General features: G+C 37.3%; 1 protein-coding gene across 2 annotated transcripts in view; it reads left to right on the top strand.

Moving 5' to 3' along the window:
* Positions 1 to 7,244: 7,244 nt before the first annotated feature.
* LOC121422467 (SEC14-like protein 1) overlaps positions 7,245 to 12,851 on the top strand; it is a 45,391-nt gene continuing 39,784 nt past the window's right edge. The window contains exon 1 of one of the 2 annotated variants that reach the window (XM_041617534.1): positions 7,245 to 7,559. In XM_041617534.1, coding sequence (XP_041473468.1) covers positions 7,497 to 7,559 — 63 coding nt within the window. In that variant the 5' untranslated portion in view covers positions 7,245 to 7,496. The remainder of the gene's footprint in view (positions 7,560 to 12,851) is intronic. The other variant, XM_041617535.1, reaches the window with a different exon arrangement.

Here is a 12,851-nt window from a genome sequence, read left to right as displayed (position 1 = left end):
CGCATGGTATCCACTCGTCAACGTAAGTGCCCCCCCCCCGGGAAAAATATATGCTCTTTATAAAGTGCGATACATCACCTGATAGTCAGGCAGCAGTGTTATGATCGATTTACCGACTTCGAAAAATTGGCTATGATTGTAAGAAAGTATCTTTTGTCGAGTTTTTATGCATGTGGGTACTTTTTTATTTTGATAAGTCCATTGTCAGAAGTCCTTATCCAGAAGATACAAAGGGTCAAGACAAGGTCAGGGAAAGGTCAAAAGGTCAACAAACTTTCATTAGAAGCCAAAATACACTAAAAGCAGTTAGAATTTCAAAAGTATTATCTTTCGTGGCTTCTTTAATTTGAAAAGTCTCTATAAGACATAGTAAAGGGATCAAATTTGTTTATTTAGGAACAAATACAGTGCGTATCAAAAAAAACGGGACAGTTTTGAAAAGTCTATTAAAAAATTGTTTCAAAATATTATTTTGATGTTAATAGATGCTCTGAGAGTCTTATCTTTGAAATGCCATTTAAAAAAAATTAATTTTGTCATGCTTGAGCGAACACGGGACATTTTTGTCGGGGGTTCTAAAAGAGGCTTGTGCCAAAATGGCAGAAATTAGAAATTTGACGATTAGGCTTTTGGCTATCAACACACTAATCTTTTCATTGTCTTTGCCATAATTTTCGAATCATACTGTCAAATATCATTTACAAATTTATTTACTTACCTGAATTCATTTAAACTTCCTTTACCTTTGAATTTTCCTTCATAAGTAACAAAATAAGACTTTTTGTCAACCCAAGTAGGAAGATTTGCATTATTAATTGGGAGAATTTGTAATTGTTCAAATCCTTTTATTATGTGAAACAAATCATGTTATGGTACCTATAAAAGACATGAATCCTATTTTCAAGGGGTTATTAAACCCTAACCAAGTTTGTTAATTATGTGCTTGGCAGGGCAAGCAGGAAAGGATCCATGTCTTTCAATTGCAATGGTTTATTGAGTCAATTTTGAAGGAGCAAGATATGACAGATCGAGTAAAATGTATTAAAAAGGTGTGAAGCGAGCAAGCAAAAATTTCCACTTTTTCATTAAAATAACTAATTTTGTGATTTTGACATAATATTCAGAAAATGATATCATATTTCACTTTCCATGTTTTCTGTTATTTTTCTTTCCACCTTTTTTTCTTGGTCATGATTTTTTTTTTTGGGGGGGGCGCCCCGAGCCCCAACCCATCAGTATGCCACTGTTCAAGCACCATAACCTTTGTAGCACACAAAGAAAGGATTTGAAAAACAAACGCTCTCTCATACTTTGGTTTGAAAAAAATGTTCTTGCCTAAAGAAGAAAAATTCAATGCTAAAACAGAATTAAAGGAACAACAACAAAAATATTTTAGCAAATAAGTAGATTTGGAAATTAATTTTGACAGCATGATTAAAAAATTATGGCAAATTTAATGTAAGATTAAGAGGAAGTCTGCTGATAAGCAAGAAGTCCGATCAGGCGCGCATGCAAGGGGGGGGGGGTTAGGGGGTTCAACCCGCCCCCTTTTTTTTTTTTTTGCTTGTCTCCCCAGAGGTCGGTCTGGTCAAGGAGTTATCGGGCAAGCGCCTGATAACTCCTTGGTCTGGTTACGGAGAGTTCCCCTACCCAATAATGTATATGACAGCAATAATGAACAGAATCTCATGTTTCCGATGAAAAACACAGAAAAAATTTCCGCTCGCTTCGCTCGCTCCATTTTATTATATCTTTTATTTCCGCATGTCGCCGACATGATCATGGTATCGCCATTAACAAGGCCATACATGATTATCATAATGTATACTTATGAATACAAGTGAACCAAGACAAAGACATACGTTTTCTTACAAAATATGTTTTACCAATATGAAATCCAAAATGACGGAAAACGCAAAAGTGTCGGTTAGCTCGCTCCGCTCGCTCGTAATAATTTATGAAATTCCATAAGTATCTAGTCTCCTGTTCAAGTCTGTATTATGAGTGTTACGAATAGAAGGACATGTAGCATCGACTAATACTTGATTTACTAACAAACTATTGACAAGAAATGTATGTTTTGACGGGAAAACGCGAAAATTTCGGCTCGCTCACTCCGCTCGCTCGTAATCATTTATGAAATTTCTTAAGTTTCTAGTCTCTTGATCAAGGCCATATCATGAGACTTACGAGCAGAAGGACATGTATCATCAACTAATATGTAATCATTACCAACAAGCAATTGAGAAGAATTGTATGTTTTGACGGAAAAACGCAAACATTTCGGCTCGCTCGCTCGTAATTATTCATGACATTTCTCAAGTTTCTAGTGTTCTGATCAAGGCCATATCATGAGTGCTACGATCCGAAGGACATGTAGCATCGACTATGATACCAACAAACTATTGACAAAAAGGTTATGTTTTCAACGCAAAAACGAGAACATTTCTGCTCGCTCGCGGGTCATGACCGCACTGTTACATACTCCATCCCCACTTAAATGTTATTGTCTTATTTGCAGCGATGAAAAAAAAATCATCACCTCCCCCCCCCGCTCATCACTTTTTAGAGACTGGGCGGGAGATTTAAAAAAAATAATCAGCTCGAAACCCCCCCCCCCCTTTCAAAAATCCTGCGTACGCGCCTGAGTCCGATCATCATGTTTATCATTTGATGCCATTTTGGCGCAAGCCTACTTTTGGGGCAGACAAAAACATTCCGTGTTCGCTCAAGCGTGAACGAAACTAATTTTTGTTAATAATATTTGAAGGATAAGACCCCACTGCATCTTTTGACACCAAAATATAGAGATTATAATTTGAAACAAAAAAATTATAGACTTTTCAAATCTGTCCCGTTTTTTGATACGCACTGCATGGACTTATCTAAATCGAAAATAATTGACAATTTCATTGTAATTTGCCAATTACCGAAAGTTAATTGACCTTTTGACCTTTTTGGCCGGTCATAGCTTTTTAACGGAAGGTCAAGAGTATATGATTGTGTACACTTTTTATGACTTGACCCAATCGGGGCAAATTCAAAAATTGACCCCTTTTGACCACACATTTTGACCCCTCACATGGTCAAGATGACCATTAGAATTTTGTCAACAAGTTGAAAGTTATTCCTCGTGATGTCACCAATCAGAAAAAAAGTGAAAAATCAGACTTAGCCAGTTTGTCGAAGTAGATGACATATGCTGCCTGACTAACACAATTTTCCTACAAATTGCTTGAAATATAGAGCTTGAAATTGACTCTTCTTTTGCAGATCGGAATATCAAAGAGTTTAGGATCGCGCTTCGCGCTCGCTTTGATTTTCATGATATAATACGTATTTAGAATGCCTAGATTCTAGGTCTAAAGTGAAACACGCGTACATGTTTATTCAGATGGTGAACTTGTTCTCTATTTAAATCATTATCCAGTTTCAGATCACACGTATATAATTTTTTTCTGCTTGGCTTTGTGCTCGCATAATAAGTGTAGGAAGATCCCCTATTACTCATTCTTTTCATGATTTACAAAACATAATAGAGTGTCCCGATTTTAGGTCTAAATCTCGATTTTTTCCCTTTCGCGCTTCGCGCTCGTATCAATTGTTCAGTTATATACCTATCCTGTGATAAAAAAATTATTAAAATTTTTCATTCTTCATGTAGAAATGACAAAGTTTTTCTGCTCGCGCTTCGCGCTCGCAATATTTGAATGTTGAAATATGTAACAGTTTCATGCATGGCTATTTAAGTGCAAGCAGTCCATAGCATGTACGTTTTAGATCAGTGTAGAACATATAAAAAATGTTTCTGCGCTCGCATGATTAATGTAAGGAAGATCCCCACTGCATCCTTTTCATGATTTACGAAACTACGTACTCACACGCTTGCGATCCGTTCCAAGGACCCCCGTTTTCACAAACATTTGTAGTTCCGAAGCCCATTCCGAGGACCCTTCTTTTAATAAGCCCGCTCCAAGGCCCCCGTTTTTAGTCTCGCCCGCGGCACACCCCTACCACTTTTTTGGTCGAGTGCCCCCCCCCCTGACTCGGATCAATATGTCATGTCATACCGAGGTTTTACCTGACTGATAAGAAAGCACGAATTCATGTGAGCAAGCAACCAGGGGACCGACGGTTTAAGGTCCTCTCCGAAGAACCTGGTAATGAGGATAAATGCCTTACCAAAGGGCACTAGCGCTCCACTTGGGAATCGAACCCGGGTCATCGGAATCAGAAACCCCCGCTCTACCGACTGAGCTATCGCGCCTCCGTCTATACAAAGTTCGTCTATATAGAATTCCGAGAACGATATAGGCTATCAACTAGGGTTTACATTAAAGACACTACGAAGAATAAAAAAAAGGTCATTCCCATAAAAACGTAAGATTGTGCTTTTCATTGTAATTATGATGGAAGTATATAAGGCAAGTGAAAGGAGTGAAGAAATAAAGTAGAGGTAAAAAAAAGAGATCGGGGTGGGAGTCAGACCGGGGAGTCAGATGAGACCGGGAAATGATTAATGAGTCAAAAGGAAATAGGGAGAAATTAAAAAAAAACATAAGGGGGATCTAGAAAGAAATATATATATAAATGAAATGTCATATAGCGAAGGACAAAGCTGAAAAGCATGGAGAACCATTTTTACCCATGTTACAGAAGTATCAATAATCAATCATGCGGCGTGATAGAAAATAAAAAAAATGTCAATACAATAGTAACCAGGAACAGTATATGAGGACCATTGTATGAGACAAAAACGAAATACAGAATTCTAGAAGATTTGAAACAAAAGGCAAAAGAAAAGTTTGATGAAGCAAAAATTAATATAATGTTGTGAAGCAATGAGTAATGGGAGAAAGAAAGAGAGAAACAAGTATTTGCAAAATGGATATGACAACAACGATCATGAGCATTTCCCAGCGTTATCATCATCAGTGCTCCCATCAGTGCTAACCTTGGTAACATTTTGATCTATAGGCCTACCATGCCTACGGCGAGTCGAAAATAGCCGCAGGCTTTATTCAAACCACCCTATGTATAGCTGTCACAAAAAAATGTTGAAACGGCTGTATTCGAACCGCCGTCGCAGCCGCGGAGCAAAATGTGACTGAGCTTTTAATGAAATTACACATTCATCATGAACAGTAGGACATTTATTTAAAATATTCGTGTTACTATTTTTTGTTCCAAAAATCTAATCAACATTTCAATTGAAATGAAGATCATTACAAAAAAGAATAGAAATTGGGATGTAGAGGTTAAAAAAATATTGGGAAAAGGGGAGAATCGAATGATTGAAACAATAATTGATTAGAGAATTAATTGAAGAATAAGGTAGGAAAGGGCCGCCAGCAATCAAGCTTTATTTCGCTCGGTCTCCAGCGTGTACACAACCGTATATCTAGCTAAAAATTGTCATTACATATGGAATTAGGATTGTATTTGTTATGTCATCGTTATTTCAAATATCTTTAGCTATTGCTGTGGTTTATGATATAACTGATAATCGTTGATTTCTATAGAGGAAAGCAGATTAAAACTAAACAAGCAAATACATTATTAATGAAAAAAAGATAAAAGAAGTAAGAGATCCATAGATTATGAGGCCCGCCAAAAAAAATTAAACATAATGATAATCCATGTTTGTGGATTTGCAAGTTCTATACCATACCCCATAAAGTGGAAAATTATAGTGATAAAAAAAATGAAAAGAAATTAAGTGAAGCCTCCCCGAAATTTATCTCCCCTCAGCAAGTAGCACATTTCGGGGGATGATGCCCGATAACTCCTTGCAATATCCACCAATGTCATTGCTCTCGATGGCTATAAAGAAAAGCGTGACTTCGATCTGAGATGACTTTTTTGTCAAGTTTTTGCGACGATGAATATCATCTCGCACCTCTACATAATACCTATCCTCAGTTCGTGAATTCCTACAAAATACTTCAATATTTTAGGTCAATATATATAGAAATTTATCTTGCGCTTCGCACTCTCATTAAACATTAATTTTAGATACTCATGATTCATGGCTATAAAAAGTTCTGAAAATATCCAATCTTTATCAGAATATTTTCAGCTCAAACGCTCGCGTGCACATTAGGACTTATGATATGAGATACATTATGATTTTGAAGTAGAAATGTAGTGTTTTTGATCATTATATTTATCACTGTACTATCATTCATTTAGTAGAAGTAGTAGTAGTTGCAGAAGCAGCAGTAGTAGTAGTAGTCGTCGTCGTAGTAGTAGTCACAGTAGTAGTAGTATAGTAGTAGTAGTCGTCATTTAGTATAGTAGAAGAAGTAGTAGTACTAGTAGTAGCAGTAGTAGCAGCAGTAGTACATGTAGCAGCAGCAGTAGTAGTAGTAGTAGTAGACGCCTAGTTCTTTTTTTTATTACATTAAACGTGAATTCAATAGTCATCTTCTATTTTGTTCTCTATAATATTTCCTAACATTTTTTACTAAAATTAATGAAACTTCGTTTGTAAATTTTTTCCAAATGACTTTCTAAAATCGATCCGTCCGGACACACAACAACTGTGTATACCCGGGGGGGGGGGCACTTCCATTCACTAGTGGATACAATGCGCGACCATGGGGTCTCGAAAAGCCCCCTAAACACGTATTTTCCATATACTGAAAACGCACCCCTTAACAAGTACTGGCGTGTAAAACCCTATACCCTACAACAAGTATTGGAAACAAAACGAATAAACGATACTCTTGGCAAGTATTCCCTGAATTGAACCCCTAAACAAGTACAGCCATAATAAATTACTTTATTGTTATGTCACGGGTCCTTCGGTCATGGGTTTTACCTTTACATATCATTTGGTTTAGTACGACCCCATCTTGGCACCTTCCACACCTCGATCGCGAAAATCAGACTCTAAACACGTAGTGTTGGGGCAAAAAGGACATCCTTTATAAAACAGTATCCCCACACATTCGACCCAAAGCACGTAACTTTCCGAGCGAAATAGATACCTCAAGTTTTTTTCATTAACTTTGTGTTTTTGACACCCTTATCACGTTACGTACGTATACGTGCCCTATCTTGAAAAAGACATCCTTCTTACGTTTTTTTTTTTGTCGCGCATGGTATCAACTCGTCAATGTTAGTTCCCCCCCCCCGGGGTATACTTACATTATAACTTAAAATTAAAGCTTGTCCAAAAAAGGAAAGAAAGAAGGAAAAGCAAGAACAAGAATTAAACCTACCGGTACGGTACCGTAGATGGGGCTAGACCACAATCAGCTTAAATGGGAAAGAATAATTTACAGTCGCGATTACGTGCCTCCCTAGCCCTGTTCTGCAAGCCTCCGGCCGTTCGTGCGACGTGGTCGGGCGCGGCCCTGCATAGTTGTGGGGGAGTAGCGTGTGAACAATTCGCTCAATTCATTGCTGGCTAGCTTTACTTCGGAGGCAGAATCTGTTTGTCGGTGATGCCGTTTTTCAAATGTCTGTACACACATTTCAATTAATACAGGATGGTGCAGACGTATCAGTCACCCGTCAGGGTGTACCAATATCCATTCGAATTAGTCATGAGAGTGAGTATTTACCGTACTTTTTATTTTTCAAGCAAAATTCACTGGCATTTTTTTAATTGATCAACAAACAAAACAGTTGTTGTGTATCCGGACGGGTTGTGTCCGGACGATCAATTTTAGAATGTCATTTGGAAAAATTTACCATCGAAGTTTCATCAATTTTTAGTACAAAATGTTAGGAAATATTATAAAGAACAAAATAGAAAATGATTACAAGTAATGGATTCATATTTTTAGTGTAATCCACAGACAAAAAAGAAGGCTTCAAAAAGATAAAGTGTCCGGACACCCGACCCCCCATCCTACATGACCAATGGCAATGCCAATGGCATGGCAATGCCAATGGCATGGCAATGCCAAAAAAAATCTACACTAGTACTATGGTGCATGGTGCATGCGTTTCGGTTTTGGGTGGCTTCAAATATAGATCTCTAGACTAGTGTCTAGGATTATCCTAGGTCTACGTGCTTCAAACTTTTTGTTACTTTTTAATATTTTTTTGACCTGGACTCTAATTTACTGGACTCCTTGACTCTAAGTAACTTATATGTTGAGTGTTGTGGCTCCAGTTTCAATTTTTTTAACATTTAAAAGAAATTTCTCCTTGTAGTTGTACACAGACGGCTCGCTATCGTGCAGCCACCATTAGGGGACTTGCAATGCAAAATCCCCCCGTCGGGGCTCGTCAATTTTTGTCTTTAATGAATACAAATTTTGAAAATTAACGCGACCAAAATGCAAATTTATATTCCCTCTTGGCATGAATTGCCAAAAACAGAGAAAAATGAAGTTGAAAGGAACAAAAACAGTGACTTACCTCGGCTGTCGCACAAATTCACTTCCCCGTTTTATCCGATCTTAAGTTCATAAACATACGGCCACTGAGTCCCCTGTACAGATCGCGCTAGAACTTCGGTCTCTAGATTTGGTGACTGAAGCCAACGGAGTTCAGCTGAACAACCAACAAAACAGAGACCGAAGCTTTTGGTCTAGGCTGGAACTACCCCTTATCGACCACCTTCTAAGCATCGTATCTGCCAAAATATTCATCAATTTTTCCAGTTTTAGTCTCATTTGTGCAGAAAATTGAGCAGATCAGATTCCCATGTTTCGCTCGGCAACTCCGTTTCTATACGCGTACTGTATAGGCTATATCGACAAACAACGATTTTACATTTGCACCCGTCTTATGAGACCGACCACCCGTACGTGATACACTAAGTTTATGGCCGATTCTTGTCACGGGGTTAAATAATTTTACTCTTCCAAATCAGTTCTATGATGTAACATGCTAAATGATTGTCTCACTACTTCCACTGTGAGCTCCGGCACATGATTCGACGATTGATGACGAATATCTTCTAAAGCCGTTTCCTATCGGATTTCTTTGTTTTTCAGCGGGGTTTGGGTCTGGTCAATACAATTTTGTTTCTACTAAATTTGTACTTTTTGTTGCTTCTTCTTTTCTTGTAAAATTGATTCTTACCGTTCTTATGGACACTGCGCCTACTCTCCCATGCGTATCGTTTGTAATACGCAATTATTTTGAAGCGCGCAAGGTGGTCGGTTTCAAAAGTGGTGGTCGATATGTGGTAGTCTCACCATATGTTTATGTAAATTACCAATGAACTGGTGGTACGGACTTACAACAATGTTAACTGTTACTGTTTATGTTTGCCCGATATTGTGGACGATAAAGGTAATATTGACTGGCACAGCTGATCCACTCGGCCCGGGGGGGCACTTCCATTCACGAGTGGATACCATGCGCGACCATGGGGTCTCGAAAAGCACTCTAAACACGTAATTTCCATATTCTGAAAATGCACCCCTTAACAAGTATTGGCGTGTGAAACCCTACCCCTAACAAGTATTGGAAACAAAACGATACTCAAGTTGGCAAATATTCCCTTAAATGAACCCCTAAACAAGTACAGGAATGTTTTGTTGTTACTGGTACTTTGGTCGTCTGCTTTACGTTATTTGGTTTGGTACGACCCCACCATCTACACCTCGCGCTAATCAGACTCTGACACGAAGTGTTGGGGCAAAAAGGACATCCTTTATAAAACATTTTGATTTTGTTTTATCATCCCCGCAAATTCGACCCAAAACACGTAATTTTCCTAGCAAAATAGATACCATTTTTTTATTATTTTTGTGTTTTTGACACCCTTATCACGTTACGTACGTAACGTGCCCTATTGTGAAAAGGACTGTTTTTTTGGTCGCGCATGGTATTCACTCGTCACTGTAAGTGGCCCCCCCGGGCACTCGGCCCGGGGTTACACTGGTGACAAGACAGATTTCATTCAGCTCAGGGGGTGTGCGAGTTGAGATTTTTAAAAAAGGTTGTCAGTTTTCCGTCCACAATTTCAAAATGCTTCTTCGTCATTTCAAATCCGATTTCAATTCTGTTTGCTTTATATGATAGCACTGGGTGGGGGATTCAAAATTTCTACACAGAATTTTGAAACTCATTAAATATGCTAATTTGTATGCGCATTTATCAAAATTCACAAAAATTATGCTTTATTTGTGGACCAATTCCTAAAAACTTTGTGGTTGTAGGTAGACTATATTTTGGAAAATGTATGTAATCAAAGTGAGTTTGCGTACATTTAGGAACTTTGAGTTTAAATTGAAATTTCATATCCCTATGTACTAGATTGAAAAAAAGAAGAAAAAAATCTCGGCAAGTGTGCGTCCGGATAATAGAGATCCAGATATGGGGAGGCCAGATAAGAGAGGTCGGACGACTGTAGTTATTTGTAGGCAGAAATTTTTTGTGAAGCCTACCACATGTACATGTATGTAGAGAAAGGTTTGGTAATCAGCAGCAGAACTACGTGTAGTTGTGAATGCAGAGTGTGTGTGTGCATGTGTCTAACCAGGAGGCAAAATCATTCACAAAAGTGTGCTTACTCTCCACGGAGCCAGGAATTGTGCCTACTTGTATATTATGTGTATGTACTAAGATTGTCCTTATAAAACTTTCGCACCCAAGATTTCTACTTTCCCTAGTAAAGTTCTAGCCCTAAATCATGTATAATGGGCTAGACCTTCATTTCTCACATTTAGGCCTATACATTATTGATTTAAAAAAAACTAAAATTTATTATGAGAAGATGGGACGTACTGATGTTTACATCACCATCTTGTCCTCTCTGTTTAATGTAAAGTACAACATGCCTTAGAGGGCGTCATGATTGTTTCGTAACCGATGTAAATTCTTGGTTGGTCCATTTGTTTGGTATGAAACTATGGACCTGATCTCTTTATGTACATATTTTTGTTTGAATATCAATGTGTTGAACTTGAATGAAGTCATGATGAAACAAAAACAAACAAGTTATACAATGCCTTATTTCAAGTTCTTCTGTAATGATAATAATATATAATAATTTACCCAGGGTAGCCACTTCAGTTTCAAAAACTGTTCTACCAGCGGGCCCTGCTATTATTACCGGTACCGGTATTACTCCGGCTTTAGCTGAGCTGCCTAGGCGCTCAAGCATTCAAGTAATTTCTTCCTACCGGGTACCCATTCACCTCACCTGGGTTGAGTGCAGCACAATGTGAGTTTTTTGCTGAAGGAAATTACACCATGGCTGGATTCGAACCCTTTCCTTTATTGTAATTTAGTGCTCTATGACCTAATTTTAATTAAATCATACCTGTTCTCTTTGCAATTTTTTTCTCAAACAAGCAGATAATGAATGAATGAACTTGTAGTATTTCTTCAATGAATCAAACAACATACCTAGAGCTAGTCAAATGCAAAAAAGTTTTAAAATGGACATACTGAAACCTTTTGACTTGCACTCATCAGAGTGAAATTATGGACAGAATGGTCAAATTGAACCTGAATTGTTTCATTATTTGAAAAAAATCTTGTATTTATGATACAAGAATATAATTTAAGTTTATTTTGTGCTACATGTGTACACAAAAGATTCTTTGAACAGGTGCATAAAGTGATAATAATGAACAAAGTGATATTATGTTGTTATGGGTAAACTGTCAATTTGTCAACTGCCAACTCGTCCACTCATCACATGGTCTGTTTTCAATAGTCTAATAGCATTCCGTCCTTCAACATTTTGTCTAATCACCAGTTCGTCTATGACCATTTCGTCTCATAGTCAGTTGTTCTAATATCCATTTTATTTTCATTCATTTCTCCCAAATAATACTAAAGTTCAATTAGACCAAATGGTTACGGTAAATAGCTTTTGGACCAACTTGTCATTAGACAAAATGATAAGTGGACGAAATGGATAGTGAACAAACTGATGGTAGACTATATGATAGTAGTCAAGTTGGTGATTGGATGAATTGGCATTAGACTTACTCAAAAAAAAGTCATTTCTGAGGATATATTTAAAGGTCAATTCCACCTCAGAAAAATGTTGATTTGGATCAATAGAGAAAAATCAGACAAGCACAATGCTGAAAATTTCATCAAAATCGGTTGTAAAATAAGAAAGTTATGACATTTCAAAGTTATGCTTATTTTCAACAAAAATAGTTATATGAACGAGCCAGTTACATCCAAATGAGAGAGTCGATGATGTCTCTCACTATTTCTTTTGTTTTTTATTGTTTGAATTATACAATATTTCAATTTTTACGAATTTGACGATTAGGACCTCCTTGCCTGAAGCACAAAATGTTAAAATAATTGAATTCCACGTCTTCAGGGAGGAATGAAACTTCATTTCACATGACAATGACGAGAAAATCAAAATATTTCATATAATAAAATACAAAAGAAATAGTGAGTGAGTGAGTGATGTCATCAACTCTCTCATTTGGATGTAACTGGCTCGTTCATAACTATTTTGTTGAAAATAAGCGAAACTTTAAAATGCCATAATTTTCTTTTTTACATCCGATTTTGATAAAATTTTCAGTGTTATGCTTGTTGAATTCTTCTCTTTTTATTCAAATCAAGTTTTTGTTGGGGTGGACTTTTCCTTTAACAACTTATGCCCTTTTTACTATCATCTCCATTCACTGACGGTAGATCTACCCAATAGTGCAAGCGCTGATGAGTACATTTATACGCATCCGATGCATCCCCCAATATGGCCTATTTCTTGTCTAGATTTTAAGCATTTTAGATCTAACTAAAATAATGTAATTTCAAACGAAAAGATTTTAAGGTTTTCTGCAGTGTACATGTACAACAAGTCACCAAACTGCCCATGAACCAACTAAAAATGTGTAATATGTCATTTCCCTTTGATCCTATTCCTACGACTTCAGAGAACCAGTGTCCAAGGAGCC

The sequence above is a fragment of the Lytechinus variegatus genome, chromosome 10 (genome assembly GCF_018143015.1).
Source record: "Lytechinus variegatus isolate NC3 chromosome 10, Lvar_3.0, whole genome shotgun sequence".
NCBI lineage: Eukaryota > Metazoa > Echinodermata > Echinoidea > Temnopleuroida > Toxopneustidae > Lytechinus > Lytechinus variegatus.
Note: the sequence above shows the minus strand (reverse complement) of the source record. Positions and strands in the feature narration are given on the sequence as shown.